Raw genomic sequence first — 25,637 nt, forward strand, 5'->3', positions numbered from 1 at the left:
GAGCAAGTGGCGGCCCTTCAGATTTCTTTTAGATCCCCAGTGTCGACTTTTAAGCTTTCCTCATGTTACTCCTTAAATCCTGTTGTGCCTTAAAGGTCTTCTCCAGAAGCTTGAGCCTTCCGCTGGTCAGTCTGGCTGAAGTATGAGCGTCATCTCTCTGGAAACTGTCCTGGAAAGAGAAAACATTGGGTTGCAATTTGGCTGGTTTTTTTTCTGGTATTTGCTTACCAGCAAGGGATTCATCCAGCCGAGCGCGGCTCCGCTGCCTATCCGCACACCCAGGAGAGTGGAGGAAGATCTGCCTGCTGCTCCTGCCTCCTTGCCTTTTCTTTGAAGTTCATCCTTAGGTGATTTAGTGTGGGAAGTGTACATCTCATTAGGCAGCTACAGCTTTCACACAGGCCCCAGGGAACACCTAGACAAAGCCAGGGACCCTCCCTTGCCAAGTAAAGCTGGCATCAGGCTCCAGATTGCACAGAAGTATATCACAGAGGTGGAGGGCATTCACGAGCCAGGCAGTGGCATCTTTCAAGGCTGTTGGGGAAGGGCTAAAATCATTGATTCGTGATTGAGAATCTGTGATTCCCTGAAAAGCATAAAGAGACTTCCGTGACGGGTAGGTCTCCCTTGAGGAAACAGCTTTTTGCTCTAAGCAAAGCAATGGGCATGCTGCTTGCTGTTTCTTCAGCCAGTAAAGCCCCATGGCAAGAGCTAGAACAATTAGTTTGAAGCATAAATCTCTGAAGGAAATAAATGATGTGTAACATTTGTGGGACACTTGGTTTCTCAGGTGGTTGAAGAAACTATTTTACATGGTTTTAAAAGAAAGAATTTATAAACATATTTGATTTAGCCAAAGTTGGGCAAGGAATAGCATAATAAGCCATGGGGAGAGAGGGGCAGGGGGCTCTTCATGACAGCTAGGAGTTTCTACTGCTTCTTATTTTTAAGGAAATATGTTGATTTTGCCCAGTAGCTGCTACAATCTGTCTTTGCAAGGATTATACAATATCTGATATACTTAGCAGGGTCTCTAGGAGCTCTTCACCTGAGGAATGATGTCTCAATGCAGCTGCTGTGCTGCATTGCCGTGAAAGCAATTAGTGGCATAAATTGTGAGTAGGATACATAATTAGGACCTTTCCATACATGAGATGTAATTATGTTTGCTGGACAGTGAGAAGCTCGCATAACTTCTTCCTAGGCCTATAGCCCAAAAGGACATGATCTGTACTTAGGTTACTAGTTGTAAATCAGAATGGCAGAGCTTCCAGAGCTGCTTCCGAGCCTGCGGTTCCTCCTCACAGTCTCTATCTGCCAGCGGTGCCAGCGCTATCTCTGCATCCTTATATTTTATTGCTTGGTGAGGTCCATCTCATGCTGTTGTGCTCCGGGGCAAATAGGTCACCAGGGAAGCTGTACTCAATTCACAGTGGATCAGAAATCACCAGAAGTCAAACTAGCAGAGAAAGAACTTCCCAAGTGTTGGTTAGAGCAGCAGTGAGTTGGGCACAGAAGTGAGTGGCACTGGTTATGGTTTCTCTGCAGAGGGTTTAGGCTCTATTCCAGCATTTAGAGCCTGATCCAAAGACTATGGAAATTAATATTTGCTGCCATCCCAGCAGCAAATATTAGCTTTTTTCTATCATCTTTATAAACACTTAGTTTTGATATTTTAAAAGTCTTCATTTTGATGATGAGCTGCAGCAACGTATTTTCACAAATACGTTGTCATTTGTGCCTTAAATACGATCAGCAGTTTATTTTCTGTCCTCACGTCTAGGTATCTGATCTCCCTCTCTTCCTCTCCCTCTTTCAGCAATACAGGCCAAAACATAGGAAGGAAATAGAGGTTTTTCAACTATCGCTCAAAAAACCCGAAGCAAATTAATAATAAATTCAGTAGCCAAATTGCAGTAGGTAGGAAGGTGACTGTGAGTCCGCTTCCCTCCGAGGTCACAAACCAACAAGCCTCAAAAAGCCGGTTGTCAAAGTGGGGAGCCACCAATGCTAAGTCTGCTCTTTCTGAAGCTTTTTCTTCCCTTTAAAACTTTCTGGCTAGAAAAATCAGAAACAAAATGAAGAACTGAAATTCAGGATTCTTAATAAAGGCCACCAAGCTCAAAGGTAGTGGGTGCGTTAGCCCATGGAAACATCCCCTACATTGCCGTTGGGAAACCTGAGTGGGGAAACTCGCTGTGGGCAGCCTGGGGCAAGACCGTGCGTTTGCGGATCCTATATCCCCATACCTCACGTCACTTCCCCGCGTGCTAAAGGATGCAGGGGACGGGCAGACCAAGGAAGGAGGCAGAGAGCTCCTTCAGCCAAGAGTGCTGCCAACACCCAGGGTGTGCCTGGTTCAAGATCGCAACTTTCAAGTAACAGCATTGTAAGATTCCAGCCCAGAACAGGTATTTGGAAAAGGTGAACACACAAAACTCTCCCAGTACATTTCTGCAGCCTCTTACTGGTAGTTCCATCTGGCTAATCTCTCTTACATTCCTAGTTTATGTGTAAATACTTTGGGATATATTCTCTTTTAATGCACCTATTTTGAGGAGACGTTGATTGACCAAAAATATGGCACAAATGTCCAATTTCCAAATAACTGTTTTAGCCTGGTCAGCATGAACCTCCAGATCTTCTAGGGTTTCATGAGAGAATTTGCATCCCACTTGTAGTATTTCCAAGAAACTCTGTTTGTGTTTTTTTTAATGTAGAAAAAAAAGATTCCCTGTAGAAGGAAACACAAAGATGACAGAGCAGCTTGTTTTACATTTACTGTGTGCACTGATCAAACAAAAGAGCTTGAAAAGACCACAAATTAAGAGATGCTATTGATAATTTCATTTTCCAGAGATAAGGTGGCTTGAAGTATTTTCTTTTCCTTTCTTTTAGATAAAGATGACATATACTAGTGTAGAAATAAAGGAAACTAGAGTCATTCTAATTCCTCCACGAAAACGTAAACCATAGTCTAGTAATAGCAAGATTGCCTATGACAGAAAGGTGTAAAATCCAGATGAACTCAGGGAACATTTCACATGCCAGCTTGAAGAAGGCAGTGGCATCTCCTGATAGCTCTGCTGTGTCCTAGCAGATGGACCACAGGATGTCCTCAGGACTCACATTAGCTTCTGCAGGTAATGGAGCCCCCATTACTTTCAGAAAAGTTTTCATTAATTTGAAAGCATTCAAAGTAACTAATCCAAACTAGCAGTGCTCAGGAGCCGTGAGGTGGAGGAGCACACCTGAAAGGGACCTTCAGAGCTGCAAGTCATCCTTGTTTCATGCAATAATACAGCCACCAGAGCTTTCCCGGGCTTTCTAGCAGGGGAGACAAATTTTCCATGCTGCAATGATGTTTAGCAAGAGCTGAGGCTTACTAAAAGCAAAAAGCCCCGACAGCAATGCTGGGCGTTGCACATGTTGCAAGTGCATCTCACAATCAATATTCTCCAGAAGCAGGCAGAGGAAAGAGGGAATTGTCAACAAAGGTCACCGGTTCTCTTGTATTTTCAGGTTCTCCTGATGCCATGGCTCTCACTTCAGCATCCCCTTTTGTGAGCCTGACCTCTCTTACACCAAGAAAGAGAAATATTGCAGAGCTCTGAGATCATAACTCCACTCACCCTTCCTTGCTTATCCCACTGTGAGATGACCCTGGGTGCTGGATTTCCCTCTCAGCGCAGCGTGCAGAGGAAGACTGAACATGCAGGACAGAGAGACAGCGTAAGGCATTCACTCCATGCTTGCGTTAGAGCCCTCCACCAACCAGACCGACATTGCAGCTTGCTTTTCATGCTGGAACCATTGACAAAACACCTGCAGACTGCTTGATTGAAACGCGGCAATCACAATTTAATAACGAAATAAGCACAGATATTGGTTAACACCTAGTTGCATAAGTAAGACTAGGCCAGCCCTCTTCCATAACAGTTGGCAAGATTTTCTGTAGTCTGTGTAAAGTAGGCTACAATAGTGCTAAAATGTTTTGAAATGTGGAAGAAAACACCATGAGCCAGTCCAGTCCGTGAAGATGAGCTGTGTGAGTGCTGGTGCTTTTACAGCAGGCGAAGCTGTGTAGGTGACAGTCTTGAAGCACCGAGTGTCGGTGGCAGAGCAGTCTCAACCTGTGCTTCCCCAGTTGCAAGGTTCTTGTTTCCCCAAATGTTTCTCCTTGTGACCCAAGGTTATCCATTGCTTTCTCCATCATGCAAGAGAACCTTTGTATTTTTCTCAAAGATTTGGTGTTCTACAGTCCAGTAGCCTTTGTATTTCACCTGTACTAAGAAGGAATTTCTTAATGTATGCAGCATTTTGTATCTTACAGTGAAACCTCATTTGGGACCTCTGAGATCCCCTTAAAAAGATACTCTCCTTCTGATGCATCTATGGCTCTTAACAGGTTGGTTGTTCCACTAGTGTCTGATTCTGGAGCCATCGCAGGATCTACAGTTTAGGAAAATTGCTTTGAAAATCCATGTAACTACTTAAATTTCCCCTCCCTGCAGCTTAATTCACTTTGGAGCCCATCTCTGGAAGGATACTGTACATACTAGTTATCTATTGGCAGTGATCAGCCTGTGCACCGCTGTAGAGCGTATCTAGATAGAAGATGGCTTTAGAGAAAGAAAGTTGTTCTGTGCAGTTTGTATTCAATTTAGCAACTTGAACTTCTTCTCACTTCTGTCCTTGTATCTCACCATTCCTTCTGACTCTACACTTTACCTTTTTCTTCACGGGTACAAGACAGGCATTGGCCACCTTGGCTTACATGAATGCAATGTCTAGGAGAGAAATCTCCACTGTAACAACCACTAAGACAAAACAAGGAACTTCAGATAAACCCAGAAGATATATCTTAATGCCTGCAAAGACATCATCTACCCCTCTGTGTCAGAGTACAACAGAAAAAGAGCAACTGAGATGAGGACTCTGATCTCACCTTCCCCCAAGGCGCAGACACACCAGGCAGGGAGGTGAGAAAATCTCAGCCTGGCCTGGAGCCATCACAAGCAGGCACAAAAACTGCTGAGGGTGAGTTCCTGCATGGGATGTCAGCTGCACCCTGCCTGGGAGAAGGACTCAAGGACATCAGAGGTGCCCAGCAGCAGCAGGGATGCAGAAACAGGGAGGTGAGGTGGCCTTCTCCTTGCGCCTGGCCAGAGGACAGCCTCAGCCTGCTCCCACCTCACACCCCATGGGCACCATGAGGCTTCTGCTGGGAGCAAAGACCTTCCTCCAGGTCAGGGCTGTTGTCCAGAAAGATAGCTTTTCACTGGGCAATTGGTTCCTGTTTGGTTGGTTGGTTGGTTTTTTACCTGGGGAAATAAGCTGCTGTTGTCTTTTTTTTCCTTCCATAGCACTACATAGTGTATAAACTGGGGAAAACAGCTACAGGGCCAACATCTCGTTAAGTAATGTGAGGTGTTGTAAGAGCTGGAACACCACCAGCAACATAGAAGTTGGGTAATTACAAAGTCACTTAAGGCATGACAGGTCTGAGTATGCTTTCATATTCCAGGCAAGAAAAACGCAGAAGTAGGTATCCCTGGTCGTTCTGGTCTCCCTTCTCATTTTTTACCAGTTTCAGGATTTATCTCAGAAATGTGGGGCTCTGTGAGCATCTGTGAAGAAGCTATCGAGCAGATGGCTTCTCCGACTTCAGTGTGCGTGGTGCTGGGGAACGTGCCACCAACGGCAGGTCACTACGGCCGCAGCACTGACAGAGGAGCAGGTCCGTATCCTGAATTCTGTTGACACGGGAGACTTTTGTGTAAATCGAGGACAAAACCACCACCACCACCACCACCATATGCAATCAGTACCTCATAAAAGGGATTTGACACAGTTACATGTAAGCTGTTTGCCTGCCAGGCAAGGCACTCTTTTAAACTCCCATCAGCAGGTCCCTGAAAGGGATTCCTTAGAAATCCTGATTTCTATCAATGGATAATGATGTTATCTCTAAAAATTAATGCATTTGATACATCATAAAGAAAACCATTCACAAGACAGAGACCTGTCAAGTCTCTGTGTCCATAAATTGTAATTGCCATCCCTCATCTTCGAGACATGGGGCTGATCGATCACCCTGTGGTCACCCAGCCGCACCGCTGGTCCTCTTTCCTTGGTGACACAGCCAAGCACTCGCTACTCCAAAAGCCAAACTAAATGATTTATCAGGCTCCGTGTGCTTGGACCCGCTGTGATCCATCGCAGCGATGGGTACAACTGTGCCGCAAAGGGCTGTGCCTCCAAACGCTGCTTGTCCCAACTCTGCTGTGCCTGGCCCAGCATCAGCCCAGCCTCCTGCGCAGTGGCCGGGGCTGCTGTCACCCTCAAAACCCTCGTGCCTCAGCCCAGCATTGCTTCGCCTCACTCCTAGTTTGTCTATAAATGCGAACGGGGTGATTGACTCGTTAACTAGTGCGTCTGGTGCTTGCTTCCCACACTGCTCGGCTATGAAGCCATTGGCAGGGCAGGGTCACCCCAAAATCACCTGCACGCTGCCTGGCATGGGGCTGCCCGTTGGGAAGGGAGCGCGGGGTGGTCTGTCAGCAAACCCGGACTCGGGGTTGAATGGAGCAAGGTAGAAAGAGATTGCCTAGCAGCTCAAAAGCAGTGCAGCGAGCGGCGCACAGCCGTGCCCTGCCACGGATGAGGATGCCATCATGTGGCCAAAGCCTTTTATTCATTTCCCTCTCGCTTTGCGTATTTTTTATATTCAAAGCTTTCTGCCCTCTGCTCCCTTTCAACGCTGGGTAGTTCACAGCTCTCCCTAACAGCTCCTTCGGGCAGGTGTGTGTTACACGAGAGTCTTTTTTCTGAGTAAATCCTGGGCATCTGTCTCAAAATCGCTTTAATTGGATGAAGAATATCAGGAAAAATCACCATGCGCCTCCAACATGGGTCTCAGGGGCACTGAACACACCAAACCTGGGCAGCGTGAAGGAGGATCATTCAGATACACAGCTCGTTGCAAACCTCATCAGTTTAATTAATCCATGGTCCATTTTACATAACGCAGGCAAATAAGCACCACCATTTATTTGCACTCAAAAACCAGTCTCCCTGAGTATTATCCCTGGAGACACATGATGTTACGCATCTAGAGAACGTGTTTTAGGTATATGCATTAAAATAGGTGACATGGAAGGGATGAATCCTTAAATGCAGCCAGCAACAAATACTTGTGTGAAGGCTCATCAATTTTAGCCATATTGTTTGTCAAAAACAGTTCCCTGTGTTCCTGCCAAGCTCAAAGGCACTGTGAGCCTCCTCGCCTGCAAGTCCTGAGATGAAAGCAACACCAGTTGTTCCTCCCAGTTTTTAAGGCTGGTTCTAGGGGAAGCCACACTTCTGGTTTTAATTTGGGCCTCAGCAAAAAAGGAGCGCAAGGTTGGGGACCCCATTTCTGAGTCCTGTTCTAGACCCGAGGTTTTAGGCACTTTCTGCTGAGGTCTTCAAGTCTTTTACCAATTCCTCCATTCATCCAGGGAAGAGGACATAGGAGTTTTTCTTTCCTTCTCCTCCTTTTATGGAGGAAAGCATGACAGCTACTCCAGGTTGTCTTCAGAAACCTTTACTGAGGGCCTCTGCTAAAATTGCCATTGCTGGGCTTTTTCCCAGAGCTCTCCTCCAGAGGAAGATGGGGGAACCGTACATTTCCCAGAGGACAGTGTTGTCCCACACTGTTCCCCCATGCCGCATGTCCCTCTGCATGTGAGACTGTTACCTCTCAGCCTCTCCTGCCAGTGCCACCGGAGACCTCTTGTCCCAGGAGAGCTGGTTCTTCTTGGGTTTTGGCATCAAAAGCTCCATGCTTAGAAAATAAAGCATGGAGATATTTAACAGCAATAATCATGACGTAAAAAAATCTTGGAATAACTGAAAGGCTGAGGTAGACCGAAGAGAGACCTGGGTCTGTCCCAGTTGTCTCAGTGGGATTGCAGCAGAGTTGCAGGTCTGAAGCTGGTCTGTGTATTTTAGAGAGTAGTCTGGGATAAACTCTGCATCATTTAAAGGCTGTAAAGTGATGTCTGCAGGATTTGGCAGTTGGCAAGCTGGGCTGTCACATCAGGGAAATCAGATGGTCTAACGAAGTACCTCTAGCAGGTCCCTGGAGGGCCACACAGGGTGAGTTAGGTAAATTAATAGGCAGCCATCTGTATGAAATGCAGACTTCTTTTATTGTTTTCTGAAGAAAAAGAGCAGCTTCGTCTCTGAATTTAACATCTTCCTGTTTCTCAACTGAATTTATACCATTGATAACAAACTGAAGTTGTTGAAGCCCTTCACATCTTTTCATCATGATCTTGCCCAACGTGTAGCAAACTGGGAGAGTTCTATGCTATATACAACACAAGTATCCAGTCATACTGGTGGAGTCATCCATTTCTTTGATCCTGAAAGCAAGCTAGGATTTGGTGGGAATCCAGACCTTCCTACACAAAAAGCACCTGAGCACCCATCACATCTCCTGCTTTCCTTGTTCACAAAAAAAAAAGATGAGCTTATACACAGTGTTAAGCAAAAGTCGCTCCCTCGGCTGACGTCGGCTGCGCTGGGTTTGGGTATATCTGTGTCACTCATCTGGGTAAGGGAAGCTAGCTGTTCTCTTGGCTCAATGGGAAAAATGCCATTGGTGACAAACTCAACACCAACATGGGAATTATTAAGGTGCTCTTAGGCAGTAGAGTGAAAGATTTGATAAGAAATTGGTCTTTGGATTTGATTGAGCTGGTGCAGTTTTTGGAGTCCTCCAGGGACTAAGTCCGTGGCAGAAGAAAAAGCCGTAGGTGCAGGATGGGAGTCTTCGATCAGAGCAGCTGAGCCCTCACCAACACCACTCTGCTGATTTGGCTCAGGAAAGTAGGAGACTTTCAGGTCTTCTTGGCAACACTTTTGAAATAAGAAAGAAGGAGGTTTATAAAGTACTGCAGAAAACAGGACAGACTTCCAAGAATAATCTTGAGTATTTAACTGCTAAAAAAGTTTCTGCAATCAGATATTTTTAATGCAGCTCCTTTATGCAACCCTAGGTTTACAAGGGAAAGAGTAAAACTGAGTTAATAGTCAAAACACTTAGAAAAGGCTTAATTTCAGGTCTTTGTGGATAGATCAAGGGAGGAAAGGATACTGGGCAATGAGTTTAGTGAGAATGGTATTTCAAAACTTATAGAATGTTAGAGAATATTCTCCCTTCAGATTTTCTTTTCTGATTCACACTAATCAAAACAATCACAACAATCAGAACGGACTGCAATGAAATTCCAGGAGATCTGGAATGAAACCAACATCCACCAGCACATCTATTGTCTGCTCCAGATCCCGCAGACCCAAATTTGAGAAGTGTTTGACTATCCAGATGTGGGTACCCATGTAAGTTATCTGACTTTCAGAGGATCTATACAATTGCAACTCCATTTGATTCACAGATTAGTTCTCTAATTTTAATAAAGCTAGAGGGTCTTTATGAGCTGACCTGGAAGTTAAGGATTGGTCTCAGTTTGGTCTCTTTTCATTGCTTTGAGGGAAAGTTCATAGCCAAGAAACATGGCTGAACTTGTTGGGAATCCTCGCACTGCATTGACCGTGATGCCCCTAAAAAAGACCTGTTGGGGATGGAGAAAGGTTAGAGCACAGGAATATACTGGCCATAAGAGGTAAAGGGTAAAAATTGTTTCATGCCACTGGTGTAGAGCAGAAGGCAAGAATCTAAAGCATCTTCCAGTGTTGTCCTACCTAGCTACGGGTCCTCCTTCCCTTTGCATACATAAGCGTGTGAGGACCATGCAAGCTCCAGGGTACAAGAAGGCTGTTGCTTTCATGCAGCAAATGCTCTGACTCCCAGGGCTGGGACTACAGGCACAGAAGACATTTGGGAAGTGGAGAGGTAGCGACGTCGCTGTGAACCAGCCCAGCCGATGTGAGCACCTTACCACGCAGATTATTTTGCAGGTTTCACGTTTCAACATAGAAACAATTTCTCAATCAGCAGAAAATTAGATTCTCTCTGTACCTTGCTGAGAACTAGTTCTCACCACCAGCTTTGGCAAAAAATATTTGATAGAAGCTGATATTTTCACATGTGAGTTCCTAAGGTCAAGCTTTGGTGCTCATACATATCCCACAGTTTTCTTTCATTAAGATAATAGATATTTATTTATACAGCTAGACTTCCCCATTCTGCTCCATAAACTTTTTTTTTAAAGATGCTGGCACTTACAAGAGTGAAAGACACTGCAGCTTTTAACTGCTCACTCTGGGGTGAGCCTATTTACAAAACGGTGATTGCAGGGAATCTCTCTGCTGGCCCGTTTCTCACAAAACCGCTCCGTTAACCAGCCAGCCTAATCATAGACACCAAAAGTAGCATCAGCAAAGGCCCCTTCCAGGCTTTACAAAGGCAAAGCTCCCATGGCTACTGTGAGAAAGCGTGGAAGAGCTCGGCTGCAAGACCAGAAGCCCATGGATTTAAGTGTCTAACCAGCATTTTCCCTGAAATACTGAGCTCTGCTAAACACGACCATATCTTGTATCCCATAGATCCAGTGCATGGTGTTGACTTGTACAAGACAATGGAAACACCTTCACATTGTTTAGGATGGAGTTTGCAATGTGAAACTGCAATGTTGGGATATTTAGGATATTCCTTGATTTATTGGGGTGTTTTATTTTGTTAGGAAAGACAGAATTTTCTGGGAGGAAATTCAAATGTTTGCAGTATCCACAAAGTAACGTGAGAGCGCCAAGTTAAATAATAATGAAGATTTATGAAGAAAAGCCCAGAGGCATAAATTTTTCTCATTAGAATGAACGCATCTGACTATGGAGAAAGAAGAGGGCTATATTTACACTTCTTGTGTACATCAGGCAATTATTTTCATCTCTGTGAATGCTGTCCCAGAATGAAAACATCCAGAGCTGCGTTTGCCATTTATCAGTTGTGTGTCTCCCAACATAAAAAAAAAAAGATTTTCCTTACAAGAGCAGGATCTGGTCTTATCATCATTATTACTCAATCCTGTTGCAGGCTTTGGTCTAGGTGCCAGATAGGAGAGCAGAAAAACTGCAAGCAGCTCAGACCTCAAACAAAAAAAAAACCCTAAGTGCCTGAATTAGTTGTTAATATACAGGGAGGACAAGGAGGGTAGGGGGTGAGGATGAGGATGGAGAGAGAAGGAAAAATGCTTGGAAATTCCCTTTGCAACCACCCAATGTTTTACTGTGAAACTGCATGGCAAAGTGAACGCGCAGGGCTGGGGGTCTGCATAGAGCCCGGGGCAACCTCACCCTCCTCTGACCATCGCAGCGTGGTCTTCAGCATCTCTCCAGGTGCCTGGGCTTCATATCACCAGGACTTGCTTCACTCAAGGGCAAAAAACAAACCAGACTGCAGGCTGCTGTGATGGCTGGCATAACATAGCAGCATGTTGGCAAATATTTAAATCACACTGACTTGTGATTTTGCAGATTATTTATCTTCTTGTAACTTGTTACTTTTCCCTCAGAATGTGAAAGTTAACGCTTCGGAGCTAAAAGCCCACATGATGTTTTGATGACAACTTAAAACCAGATTTATTTCACTATCAGAAGACATCCCTTCTCATAACCATGCATTGGCAGTGCAATAAATCTGCAAACCTTGGTTCTCTGCCATTTATATTTAACTGAGGCAAAGTTTACAGGTAGAACAAACAACTTTTATTACAGTAGTAGACAAAGTCAGGAAAAGGAGATAAGGTTTTTTTGGCACTCAGCCCCTTTTCATGTTTGAAGCCAAAGCAATTTTGATTTAAGAGCATTTTCAATGAATTCTACCTGAAAATGAGGGTGGGCAGTGCAAAACGCAGCATCAGTTCCACCAAAGCATTGCCCAAGGCAACCAAACGCAAGCAGGGTCCTGCTGGAATCAGTTCCCATTGACTTCGGCGTCGATGGGAAGCATTTGACCTCTGCATTTGTAGAAGCAGTCACAGAGGGAACATTTTCTACCTCTGATTTATGACAAGTCAAATCATATCCACAATTAAATGCACCGACATGAAGTGCTATTTTAAGTCAGGTACACCCACAGACCATGACCCCCAGTCATTCATTTTTTCATTGCTGCAAGCTCCATTATTACTCTCATTATGATGATTTAGAAAGAATCTGCAGTATAATTACCCACTATCATTACTATAATTTAGCAGGAACTGGCTCTAGCTGTCTCTCAGTCCTGCAGATAGGTTTGTAACAGCCATCGTATTTCCCAGTTGAAAATTAAATGCCTAATACCCAGAATTTACTTCAAATACCACTTACTTTTAAGCCCTCGTTCTGATAGCTCTGGAAGATACAGTCAAGGGTCCCTTTGTACTTGTTTAAATACACTCCATCTGCCTGAAGTCGACTTTTCACAACGTCCATTGGAGTAGCAGTCCCCCAGGAAATGGCTCCTAGAAAAATGCAGAAGTATTTGAACAATTTCTTCTCTATAGTTCCTTGGCCGCAGGTCAGTGAACTCAGAAATTCAAGTCTCATCTACTATTGAGATTTGGGGGTTATGCTGGTATCAAATGCAGACAGCTCAGGAGGTCCTCCCTCAGGTGCAAATGCATCTTCTGCCGTGCTTCTGGTGGAGCATGGCCATGCTGTGGGAAGAGCCCAAGCTGCAGGGAGCTGCTGCTTGGGGCAATTTCGGAAAAACTGGAGTCCTCAGATAACGCCGGTGAAAAGCAAAGTTTGAGCTGAGAGTGCAAATAAGAGGCTGGTCCATCTCCTGCAGCCAGAACTAGGCTCCACGCAGCTGAGATACATCATCATTCCTAAAAAAAACCTGTCTATTTACATTGATTAGCCTGCAGCTGGGTGGGACGTTTTGCTTCTCTGAAAAGGTCACCATGTGACCACAATATATGGCCCAGTTGGACAGAAGAGTTTGTTTGGACCTACATGAGTGTTAGGGCATGCTAGAGAACCTGTTCAGATGGGCCAGGGCTCTGTTTATTCGCAGGAAAAATTGAAAGGTCATTCTGTAATCATTACCTGAGCTAAGGATTGATCTGCCTGTAGGGGGCTGCAATTTAGAAATGGCCAAGAAATGAGGAATGGGTGTAGGGGCCACCTTACACATGTAGGTATGTTGGGGGATGCACGTGCCAGTCTTACTGGCAGGTGTAGGCAGGAAAAAAAAAAAAAGAAGATCAAGAGCAGTTCACTCCGCTTTTGCTGATGTGGGTAGGGTGCACACTCTCCTGATGGGCAGCCAACAGGTTGAAGTCCTCTTCTGGAGACATCTTGGCAGCCCTGTATCACTGGCAACGGGACACGCAGGCTGCCGTGAGACATCCAGGGAGATGAAGGTGCTGGCTGTTTTCCTTCTTGACATTAAGCCCGACGAATATCTGATAACAGCACTTCCATAAAGTTTGTCAAGTCATAAAGCACAGCCATGGTGCCAGGGGACCTGGCCCTGGGGGAGGAAGGTCATTCAGCCCCATGTCCTCTCCTGGTGTCTGGGAGGATGTGGCAGCCTCTGAGCCACCCCCAGGAACCTTCCTGTCCTTGTTTTACCAGTGTTGTGAGGAAAAAGGTGCTTACCTGCTACACCCCCTGCCAGCCAGATGGAGGAGGGATTAGGGGAAATGCATCCATCAGGGGTGATCCATCCACAGAAGAAGGTGTAAGGGATGAAATAGAGGCAATACCCAGGAACATCCCTCAGAAGCATTGCTCCCGCGCCTCGGTATATTCCCGCTATCCCCTCTTTCTGTAGGACCATCCTAAAGCAGTGAATTGGGCCTTGGTACACAGGAAATCCAGGAACTGTGGGCTTTAGTTTAATGTTTGCTGCAAGAAAAGATACAACCGTTATCATAGGTATGTTGCTACAGAGCTCCTCTCAAAAACCCACCGCCATCAAACAGAAATCACTGCCATCCATTTTCTTTTGCTGGAAACAATATGTAGCATGGGAAAAAAGTTTTTAAAAAGAGGACTTACATCCATTTTTAAGTGATGTTTAGACACTTCAGGACAGATTTTTCTCAGATGCATTGCGTTCCTCCCAATAAGCATGTGCCCAATGAGATTTCCAAATGGGTTTAAGGCTTTGTGCCCAGTTTTCATGGGTTTTAAGCACACCTGGTGCTAAGCTGCGTCTTTGAAAGCCTTGACATCTTTGGAGTCCAGCCCTTCCCATGTAGACCGAGTTGCTTTTGCAAAGGGCATTGGGTTGCTAAGCTGCATCTCCACTCACCAGGTGGGCTCTCACCAGGAGACCCAGCAGCCCAGGGACTAGCTGTTCCTGCCCCATGGCCACGTGGGGAAGGTGATTCCTGCGGCTCCTGGTCCAACCCCTGTGTTCCTTATAGATCCTAATCAGCTGGAAATGCCAGCAGAGATCTGATCAATGTAATTGATAAAAGCCCTCCCCTTGAGCTGAGCAGGATGGGGCCCATCTGGAGGCTGACGAAAGCAACTTTAGCTCAACTGTGGTGGCACAAAGCAGCAGAGAGCTGGGCCTTGAAGGAAAATTGTCCTAAAGCTCTTGGTAAACACCAAAGACTGGCAGAGAAAGGAAGAAGAAACTGTTGCTTCCTACCTTTGATGTACGGCTGCGTTTGCATCTGTAGCCTTATCTTTACCAGGTCCACAGGACTGCCGATGCCCACAGAGACGAACCCTGCCACCGTGCTGGCGAGAGCCACGTCGGCGAGCACCGGTGCGTGGGCCGAGTCTCTGTGGCGGAGCTGGCTGAGGAGCCGTTGCGTGTTGCTGAAGACGCCGAACACCACGGAGCTGTAGACGGCGATGCTGGCCAGCGGGAAGGACATGCCTTTGAAGAAGCCGGCCACCTACGCGGGGAGGGGAGCAGGAATTGAGAGAGCGAACGGGACTGAGCAGAGTAAACCCCAACTTGTCTATCAGGCCAGAAATGCAGATCCAAGTACCAGATGTCTCCTGGAACTAACCATTCACAGATGCTGAGCAAATTAAAATTAATTCATACTGCTGAAGACTTGTGAAGATTGTGCAGAATACAGGACATGCTGAAAGCACAGGAACCTGGGTCAAAGTCTCTCTTATAGCCAGCTTCTTTCCTGACATCACCCAAGTCAGCAAAATGCCTCCAGTAGAGCTTTGCCAGCAGGTACGGGCAAAACAGCCACTGTGGGTGTAACACCCTGACCCGTGTGGAGATACGGGCAGTGACATTTATCCCCCCATGCCTGGAATCTGTCTTTTCCTTGTGGGAAGAACCAAAAGAGTTGCCTTCGAGTTAAGCCAGAGAAGGCTGTAGGGATTTGCAGGCTCAATTGCACCAGCTTTATGGTCTTCATATAACTGCTGGTGTCAACAGTGATTTTGTGTAATCGCTTTATGTATTTATCTGTTTATCTATTTGCATTTTCTACCAGCACATTTGAAGATAAAGTACTTACAGACTCGTTTCTGTACACAGTGAGAACGCAGTTGAGTGTATTTCCATATCCCTGTCCAGCTTGCAAACGAGTCTGCAAAAGACATTCATGAAATGCGATTAAAATCCCATGCTTCTAGCCCAGTGAAAGCTCATGCTACATAAACGATGTGTCCTTTGCTTTGAGAGTGAATTCTTCCTTAGTTGTAAAGAAAACAGGGCAATAAAATAAGATATATATGCATCCATCCCCCTTGAACTTTGCCAGAAGCAGGGCTAAACAGAACCTCAGAGGTCTGAAGCTTTCTGCAACATCTGGAATCGATGACTGTCAAATCGCTTTCGAGTCCAAACCAGCTACCCTGGCCCGGCCCAGCGCTCGCAGCAGACTGCTGGCGAGGTCCTGATTTATGCGGAAATTGGAGAGTGATGTGTTCTCCTCCGTTTGGGGACTCGCAGTGGAGGTTGGGATGTGTTGCTGAAGGATGGAGAGGCGAGCTCCCCCGGGAGGCTTCCAGGGCCTTTCTGATCCGATGTGGATTTTAAGACATAGAAATACTAAACGGAGCCAAAATAACTCGGCTCCATCCCAGAAATTCTCCGTGCTTCACTCAAAAAGACATTTTTATATCATTGCCAACAAAGACATTTTGTTTCTGGAAAGCAGTGGTTATACGCCTTCCAAAAAATGCCTACAACAGCTGTAAGAAATGGCGTGTAAATCACAACAAAGCCTGCATGATTCAACATGCTTTCCCCTTCTCACAGATACATGTGTACACACACACATATGTGTGGGTCATGGAATCACAGAATACCAGGTTGTAAGGGACATCAAGGATTATCTGGTCCAACCTTTCTTGGCAAAAGCATGATCTAGATAAGATGGCCCAGCACCCTGTCCAGCTGAATCTTAAATGTGTCCACTGTTGGGGAATCCACCACTTCCCTGGAGAAATTATTCCAACGGATGATTGTTCTCATTGTGAAAATTTTTCCTCTTGTGTCCAATAGGAACCTTCCTAGATTCTGGTGAGATCCCACCTGCAGTACTGCATCCAGCTCTGGAGCCCCCATCATCAGAAGGACGTGGACCAGTTGGAGAAGGTCCAGAGTTGGCCATGAAGATGATCAGGGGGCTGGAGCAGCTCTGCTGTGAGGCCAGGCTGAGAGAGTTGGGGCTGTTCAGCCTGGAGAAGAGAAGGCTCCAGGGAGACCTTATAGTGGCCTTCCAGTACCTAAAGGGGGCTGATAGGAAAGATGGGGAGAAACTCTTCAGCAGGACCTGTTGTGATAGGACGAGAGGGAATGGCTTTAAACTGAAAGAGGGTAGATTCAGATTAGACATAAGGAAGAAATTCTTCACTATGGGGGTGGTATGGCACTGGCACAGATTCCCCAGAGAGGTGGTGGATGCCCCAGGCCTGGAAGTGTTCAAGGCCAGGTTGGCCGGGGCTCTGAGCAACCTGATCTGGTTGGAGATGTCCCTGCTCCTTGCAGGGGGCTTGGATTGGATGGCCTTTAACGTCCTTTCCAACCCAAACCATTCTGTGATTCTGTAATTTCCTGGATCCTCCTTTAACCCTTCTGGTAGATAGGGGAGATATTAGTCTTTCATCTTTCATTCAAGCTTTCATTCATGTTTCATTCAAGCTGCTCACAGGTTTGCCATAAAAAAAAATTCCTAATGAGTGATGCATTTTGGAGACTTAGAGGTGTGGGAGGAAATGGAAACTCTGGTTCGCAGGACCTGGGGCTTCAGCAATTAATCTTGGCTGAGGCCAGAGCTCATTTTTTATAGGAAGACACTCACACATGTTTTTAGGGAATGAGGACAGCATTTCTGGTCGTATCCATCAGCATTGCTGCTAGCAGGAATGGCAAAATGAAGCCTGGAGGGACAGTGCCAACCTGCGCCGTAGGTAAGTGCCTGGTCCCTGCGTTGGCACAGGCCCAAGTTACATCAGATTGAAGCAGGAATTTTATTTGATAATTTAAAGCCCAAAGGAGTGCACGTCCTCCAGAGTTTGTGCTTGGGGAAAGCTTTTGGACAGCAAATAGCAGGTGGAATGACACGATCATTTGGCCCAGGGCTCTGCAAGAGGCTGGCCGGTGGGGTGCCTCCGTGGGACCCTGGCCGTGGAGCGGGAAGGACCGAAACCCAGGCTCACCCCTCACCCTGGGGCTGCTCTGTGCAGCCGTCTGCACACACCAGGCACCTCTGCTCCACGCCTGGCCAGAGGCCACAGAGAAAGCAGCAGCAAAAGCAGAATATTTACTGAGCCCTTCGAAACAAGTTGGTACATGAAGACGCCAGCTACGGCTCCCGCAGCACATTGTGCAACGCAGGCAGGCCCAAGCCGTGCGCGCAGACCGTGGTTCACGTCAGGGGTGATGGGGCTGGAGGGACCCGCGGGAATGCTGGCTGCACCCTGGGGAACTCGGGACAGGGCAACCCCAGTGCACGGCCCTGCGTTCCCTCCTGGCTTCCTCTGAACACCTAGCCCAGACATTTCCATTTTGTCTCCACAGGCTTGTTTTTTTTTTCCCTTTTACACAGTAACCAGGTGTTCAGAGGTTCAAGTTAATACATTTTTTGAGTAACTGAGGGAAACCGAGTGCCCTCACGAGTCGCTCCTCGCACATATGCCCCTTGGCTAACCTGTTCACACGCAGCGCTGAAATCCCTGCTGGCATCTCTGTCAAAGTCAGCTGATACCAGTGTGGATATTCATGGAATCACAGGATGGTTTGGATGGGAAGGGATCTTAAAGCCCATCCAGTCCAACCCCCCTGCAAGAAGCAGGGACATCTCCAACCAGATCAGGTTGCTCGGAGCCTCGTCCAACCTGGCCTGGAATGTTTCCAGGGATGGAGCATCCACCACCTCTCTGGGCAACCTGGGCCAGTGTTCCACCACCCTCAACATAAAAAAAAAAAAAAAAAAAAAAAAAATTAATCCTTCTCTCAAGTCTAAATCTATCTTCTTCTAGTTTAAAACCATTCCTCAGGAAACCTCTCCTTTCTGTTACATTTTAATTAGACAGGGCCCTTGGGTGACACCCAGAAACTGAAGAAAGTTCTGGGGAAGTGAATGCAATGTGGAGGATGAGAAGTGAATAAAGCTAAAAGAATTTAGAGTTCTGCACGGATGTGGAAAAACAGCTGCTCAGGTTTGATGAAAGCTGCGATGCTGGGAAGCGGCCAGCTGAAGGAGGAGGTCCGCTTGATGGGAACCGTGGTGCAGATACCACAGACCCCACCCAACCTTGCCTTTGGTCCTGCCTCCCACTCTGGGTAGGGAAGGGTCTCCCAGCCCCTGGAGGCTGCGAATGCCGCTGAGCTGCCCCTTTGCTGGCTTAGTGCTGTGTAAAATGTTCCCCTAAATTTGGGAAGATAACAAGTCTGCCTACTTGGTATTCCCAGGCGATGTCCAATGCCAAGGGCAACAGAGGGTTAGCCTGACAGTTGTCTTTATAAGCACTGAAGGATGGGCTCGCTCTTTCTTGGCATCCAGAAACTTATGCGTGCCAGCTCAATTGTTGCCAAACTCCCCCAAACCTGGCAGTGAAGCCCTGATGGGCAGCCTGAGATGGGGATTGCCTTGGCAACCCAGAGAGCCTGCCTGCGCTGCCCGCGCCCTGGCCCTCTCCATCACTGGGATGGCACAAGCAGCCTCGCGGCTCCTCCTGTGTGGGGTCTGCACCCATCCTTGCGCAGCGATGCTCCCTGGGCTGGTACCACCTTAAGCAGCTCAGAAAGGAGAGGGCTGGCAGATCATCTCCCACCCCCAGGAGAGCTGGCTGTCTGTGAGGGGATGGCTGCGATGGCTGGGAAAGGATGTGGCGGTGAAAGACGGCCAGCGATGCCCGTAGCACTGTGCAACAGGAGGAGGGAATGGGATCTTCCTCTGTATCTCTGCATCAGTTAGGGATGCTCAGCTGGGCTGGGTCAGGCTGCACGGGAGTGTGCTCTGGCTTGTCTGCATCATGTTAGCAAATACCTTCTTACATCTCTAAATCCTTCCCTCTGAGGAATAATCATCTTGCAGGAATAGTAAATATTGCGTCTCATAGCCCTGGCATGACAATTCCAGCACTCTGCCCTTCCAGCATTGCCGACACTAGGAAAACACATAAAAATGTGCCTGCAGCAAAACAAATACAGTTCCCTCGTTGCCCTTTGAATACTTGTCTGTGGCAAAGTTTAATAAAACATTGGCAGAACTGTTCGGTAAACCACACATTAAGTAAGGCCAGGTTTAATTTTCAGTATTAATCCTCACAGAGGAATTCACACGTATCAACCAGGTTTTTTTTTTAGTTTCCTGTTTGAAATGAGTGTTGAAGAGGAAGAAAGGCTAAAGCTTATGATAACATTTCTACCCAGGCTAAATTCCTCCTCAGGGTGACAGGTGACGTGAAAGTCTTTTGAAGCATCCTCTAGAGAGAGGCCCCCTCCCCGTCGGTGGGGTTTTGGGTAGTGACGTGAGAGCAAAGGGTGTTACCTTGATGGTGTCCAGGGGGTGGCCCACGACCACGCTGGCAGCTCCTGGGGATGAAAGCAAAGTATTACACAAAACACTGAAGAAACTTTTGTGACAGGACAGGAAGCGTTGCGTTTATAGGAGAGGAGGAGAGATTTCCATGGGGAGGGCTGTACTGGGCCAGAGCAGTGCCCTGTCCCTGAGAACGGGCAAAAAAACTGGGCAGAAACACTTGTGCACCTTCCCCTGAAAACTCTCCTGGACTCCATCAACTTTACATCGCAAAAGCATCCAAGCGAGAGGAAGAGGTGTTGTATTTGTATGACCTGTCCATGAACAACCCTCCTTGCACTCAGTTTTAAGTTCATGGAGATATTTGGCCTCACAACAGTGAGATGCAGGTTTGTCACATGGAAAAGCCTTCTCCTGGCTCAGGCAGCGATGCACTAGAGCCAGCTGCTGACGGGGACTGTGAACCCTCATCCCTGGCTGATTTAAGAGCAGTTTATAGAGATACCTGTCAGGGATTATTCAGATAAAAAGGATTCTGCTCTGTATCAATTTCTACAGGCCCATCCAGCTGCATTCCCCAAGGTTCTCTGGCAGAAATTGGCCCATTCCCCCACACCATCCTGCCCACCTCCCCATGCTGCTAGCAGCCTCCGCAACAGAGCAGAGCACGGCCTGGTTTCCCCCTTCTCGGGCAGGACAGAGCGACCCAAGTGCCATGGCCAGGATAGGGTTTTGTGTGCTTATAGCAAACACCACCAGCAGTTTTCAGGATGTTTGTGGAGATGGTGGGTAGTTTGTGCTTCTTCCATATCTCCAAGTCTCCATGCAAAGCAGTGTCCCCAAGTGGATTAGGACTGAAAACATTTTCATGTCCTTGGTCAACACATTAGGACTTTACTTAAAAATCTATTATACATGTCCCCTCTTCTCCTGGACCTTAACCTGAGACCACTTGTGGTCCAGCACGATGCACGGAAACTTCTGTCCCGCTGCTGGGGGTGTGTGGCAATAGGACGGGGTCAGCGGGGCAGAGGGAGCGACTGCGTGCTGCGCAGCCTCCGCCGGCTGCGGAGATCCCCAGATCCACTGCTCGCGTAACCTTTTGGCAGAAGTTCTGGGTTTTTTTCGAGTCAGATAACCTGTTAACCTTGTCTGGCTGGGCAGGATCCGTGAGCTGGCTCACACCCATATCCTGAGCACAGCGGTGCCTTTGGTCGGCGGTCGCCAGTGCCACGTTTTCCCCGACCGCTCCTGCATCCCATCCCGGGAGCGGAGCAGTTGAACCTGCACCTTATCAGCTGTTAAACCCAGCAGGAACTTTCAGTTTTGTAAGGTTTACTACAGGCCCTCGCCTTCCCTTCCGTTTCTGGTCCCTCTTTTCCCGGTGGTTGCAATCAGACCGGATCGATGCCCTCCCTGCCCACACCGCCGCCCTGCCCACCTGTTTGCCTCGTCGGGATCGTGGGGTCAAAGCCACGGGTGCCTCTCCCGGGGGTGTGTGCGGCTGGTGGATCCCGGGTTGGCTAGTGCTAGCCCCAGTAGCCGCGGCTGGCTCCCCTCCGAGCCCAGCAGTGCCTCCAGCCGTGGAAGCCGGCGAGGTGGGTCTGGCAGCCGCCCCCCCGCCACCTCCCTGGGCTCCCAGCAGCATCACGCGTGCCAACACTTAAATTTTTTAAGTATCCGGTGCGTGGAAATGGGATTAAAGTGCACTTTCGAGGCAAAGCAAAGCGAACCGCACATCCGCTGGTACGACTGCGCCGGTCGGACCCACAGACCGTAGGCGACACGCAGGATTTTATCCTCCCCCCACCCCGCTGCTTTCCACCCACCCACCCAAATCCCGAGAGCCCACGGCACCACTTACCGCCCACCCAGCCCGCCGCGAATTCCTGCAGCTGGAGGTTGCCCATGCTGCCCCGGATAGCGGGTCCCCGCCGGGCAGGGGGTCCCGTCGAGTAGAGGGGTCCCCGTCGGGCAGAGGGGTCCCCGCAGGGCACAGGAGGTCCGTCGAGCAGGGGAGACCCGTCGGGCAGGGGGTCCCCGCGGGGGAGGGGGTCCCACTGGGCAGGGGGTCCCGTCGAGCACGGGGTTCCGCCGGGGAGAGGGGTCCGTCGGGCAGGGGGCCCAAGCAGGGCACGGGTCTCACTAGGCACGGGGTCCTCACCAAGCAAGGGGTTCCTCACCGGGCAGGGGGGCCCCGTCGGGCCGCGCTCCCCGCACAGCCCCGCCGCCCGGTGTCTCCCAGCCGCGGTGACATCACGCACGGGGCCTTAAAGGCGCCGCGCAGGGGCCGGCGGCCGGGAGACACCCCTGCGGGCGGGGGCGTGGGGAGGGTCTCGGTCAGGCGTGAGGGGCGGCGGGTGCTGCTGGCTGTCCGGTAACGGGGGTCGCACCGGGCTCCTGTGAACGGCGGGGCTGGCGGCAGCGAGGAGCGGGAAGCGCAGCATCGCCCCTTCGGGCCGGGGTCTGCGTGGAGGGGAAACGCAGGGGTTACTGGGGAAGAATGCTGTAAATTCTCAAATCAGAGCTGTAACTCCACAGATAAAGAGTGCGTCTCGCGCAGCCTTACTCAATTGAGAAACATTCCATTAGCTTCACTGAAATCCCACTGCCTCATCTTTTCCGGAGGTATCCCCGATTTTTGTACTATCTCTTCAGAAGATACCTCAAATTTCTGTCTTTTGGCAAGCAAAGAACAATTGCTCCCTACCCCCTCCTTCCCCATTCACAATTTTCTTATACCTCCATTACCTGCTTCTCCCTCTGTTTTTCCTTTCCCAGAGGCAAGACCCCAGCTCCGTTTTGTTCCCCTGTCATGCAAGATGCTCCTTTTTCACCCTCCTCAGCAATTTACTTTTTTAAAACTCTTTGAACTCAGCAACCAGAGCCAGAAGTAATAGGAAAGAACCAGGCGCTCGGCAGCGTAAAGTTGTCTTCTGTTTTGATCTCAAGCCCTTTTCTGGCAATTCCTAACATGCCTTGCTGATTGACGCTGCAGACCGGGCTCAGATGGTAAACACCTGGGTTTGAGCCCAGCTGTGCCTCCTGTGTGGTGCTTTCCATGAGGAAATCTCATGCCTCACACCTGAATAGCACCCAGCCACTCAACAGCAGCGCATCCTTCCCCAAAACTCCTCCTTGACTTCAGGGGCGCAACTCCGCTGTGCAAAAAGACACCTTGGCCCTTCGCCACCCTCCGTATGCATCTGTCTCATCCAGCTGCGGTTTACTGCAGCCCAAAGCGAATTTTGTTCTGTAGAGGTCAGATTTCTGCAGATGGCAGCTCCTTGGATCAGTTTTGGAGGCTGTCTGAAGGGACTGGCACCAGGTTTGCTGCATTGCCTTTCTGGAATATCAGATTGGCTTTTTGTTGACATGGATTTTGTCTGCGTATTCTGATAACAACGGAAAATGTTGATAGTTCCTGAAGAAGAAATCCTAAACACCAAAATACTATCTGAAAATATAAATATTTCCTTTTTTTTTTTGCTTAAATAATTAGTATTTTAATTACCATTGATAAATGAATATTTTTCACAAAAGAAGACAAAATTATTCAAGCCTGCCTTAAAACAATGTCCCCTTATGTGCAAGCACATGTACCCAAGAAACCTTCTCACCGAGTTGGCTGAAGGGAGCTTTTGTCTAGAAATTGCGTGTGGAAATTGGATATGAGGTGCGTGGTTATCAGCTCAGATAATCTACACCTGAAACTTTAGATTTTTCAATGTGTGTAACGATGCACGTTCGCCAGGAGGAGGGTTTTCCTCAAGCACCGGGTCTCCGGCGGCGCAGTGCGGCTTTCAGGGAGGCCGCGGTCCTGGATAAAGGCTGGAGACAACGTGTGTGCACAAGCACTGTGGAAACGTCTGTTGTTTGTTTACTCAAATTTGTTTTCTTCTTTTTAGAGCAAATTTGGTTCCATATGTTTAGTAATACAGAAAGAGGATATTGTCCTCATTTTTCATGCATATTTTCTTGCAAAGCCAGAAGAAAAGCTGGTAATTATTCAGATAGCAACATTAATCATTAATCATGTGAGTTCTTTTTAACTGTGAGTAACATGTTTCCATGCCAAATTCAGAACATCTGCTAAGTCAGGGAGAATAGTGGAAATGGTCTTTGTGCGACACTGAACCAAGAGTTGAAGCCAAATCTTGTGGAGACTTCGTGGAGACAACGCCCAGCCAAGGAGAGGAGGCAGAGTGGCAAGGACGGGTGCAGCAGGTGAAGGAGATGCTCTTGCAGCCATATCTCTGGACATGCTCGCCCCAGCAGCATGCAGGGGCGTGGAACATGCATGGCTCTCACCCTCGGCTGCCGTCCGCAGGGCCCACAAACCCAGAAATCGGTGGGCAGAGCCCTGTGCATGAGCTTTCCAGTGTGCCACCAAGTCCTGCCGATGGGCTGAGGAGCTCCTGGCCCTTACCTTCAGATACGCTGCTGTTTGCTGAGACCTCCTGAGAGGTCCTCTCCTCTCTCCTGAGACCTGTTTGCTGTTTGCGTTCTCCTCCGTCGCCCGGCTGCCCGAGGATGGATCCTCTTGGGCTACGACAGGCCGCAGTGCCGCGTGGGGATCTGGGAGGGGATCCATCTTTTCTGCTGCTCTGCATCCCAGCCTGGGCTTGTAGCCGCTCACAGCAAGTGCTGGTCAGAGGGGGACGAGCGTGGTTTCGATGAGGGGTGAGGAATCCTCCTCCTCCTGCCTAGGGGGTAACAGGGAGATGGTGTTATCCTGAACACTGCTCCTTCTGCCTCCTCCTCACCCACAAACCTGATGTTTTTCACTGCACCGTGCTCTTTTGACCAGCTTACATTCTTTCCACAACAGGTTTTAATGCTGTTGATAAAAGGGAAGGAGTTTCCCACCATCTTACTGGGAGCCGTGTATTTTCTCTGTGCAGCGCAGGGCCTGGGGCAGGCTCAGTAACTCATGGTAGGTTCACACTTAAGTGCTCCAGGAGTTAAATAAATGACTCAGCAGGGACAGAGTGTGTTAGAAATGAAAAGGGATTATACATTTCTTGTCCAGCTGTAAAAGATTTCTGGGTGAGGATGCGTTTTACCGGAAATAGAGCTGATCCAGGAATAAATTCCCTTTAAATATTAACCTGTTAGTAACATATAATGGCTTACGCTGCTGGGCAAGATACAAGTAAAACAACATTAAACCTCGCTGCTGCGGCCGGAGTCACTGGTCGTTGGGGTCTAACGGTTGGTGTCTCTCTGAGGGGCTGAGTCCCATGGGCAGAGGCCAAAAAAATGAAAAAGCGATGTATGCACACACCCTGAAGCAACGTGCAAGCAGTGATAAGAGGACACCTTCACGGGCTGCAGCAGTCAGACAGATCCCGGCAGAGGGAAGACACGTCAGGGGCCATGAAACTGTTATCCCCTCCGAGAGCTGCCGAACAGGCCCATTTCTGCGGGCAGCGAGACAGGAGTGCTTTCTCTTCCACGTGCGTGGAAGATGGATCGGGAACTATGAGGACAACAGAAATAGGCGTGGAAGGCCCCACTGTGAATGGCCACAAAGCTCTTCTCTGCCCTACCTTGCCCAGGAGCTCAGTGGGTTTTACTGGAGAGAATAGTGTCCCAGGAAGAATTAGGTATTCCCTGCTTTTATATAGGGAACACCTCCAACAAATGCCTGAAGTAGCTGATGTCCACCTATGTCTACAGACCTACAGGCAAGACTCAACTGATGCGATTGCATAATGCTGG

The 25,637-nt window shown here is 48.2% G+C and overlaps 1 protein-coding gene across 3 annotated transcripts; it reads right to left on the reverse strand.

Annotated features, from left to right (window-relative positions):
• Window positions 1–36: 36 nt before the first annotated feature.
• SLC25A48 (solute carrier family 25 member 48) lies at window positions 37–21,966 on the reverse strand. 3 transcript variants are annotated; one of them, XM_086758946.1, is made up of 8 exons: window positions 21,778–21,966; window positions 19,923–19,966; window positions 15,438–15,509; window positions 14,597–14,849; window positions 13,594–13,842; window positions 12,316–12,449; window positions 9,491–9,620; window positions 8,770–8,907 (listed from the first exon to the last, which is right to left on the reverse strand). In XM_086758946.1, exons 1-7 carry the CDS (start codon window positions 21,821–21,823, stop codon window positions 9,498–9,500), a joined length of 921 nt encoding a protein of 306 aa, XP_086615072.1. In that variant the 5' UTR covers window positions 21,824–21,966; the 3' UTR covers window positions 8,770–8,907; window positions 9,491–9,497. The 3 variants fall into 3 exon arrangements, with proteins under 3 accessions (XP_086615073.1, XP_086615071.1, XP_086615072.1); XM_086758947.1 differs by lacking the exons at window positions 8,770–8,907; window positions 9,491–9,620 and adding an exon at window positions 37–169; XM_086758945.1 differs by lacking the exon at window positions 9,491–9,620 and having other exon boundaries at window positions 6,983–8,907.
• Window positions 21,967–25,637: the final 3,671 nt, after the last annotated feature.

This window comes from Chlamydotis macqueenii, chromosome 14 (genome assembly GCF_036417535.1).
Source record: "Chlamydotis macqueenii isolate bChlMac1 chromosome 14, bChlMac1.mat, whole genome shotgun sequence".
In the NCBI taxonomy this organism is placed as follows: domain Eukaryota; kingdom Metazoa; phylum Chordata; class Aves; order Otidiformes; family Otididae; genus Chlamydotis; species Chlamydotis macqueenii.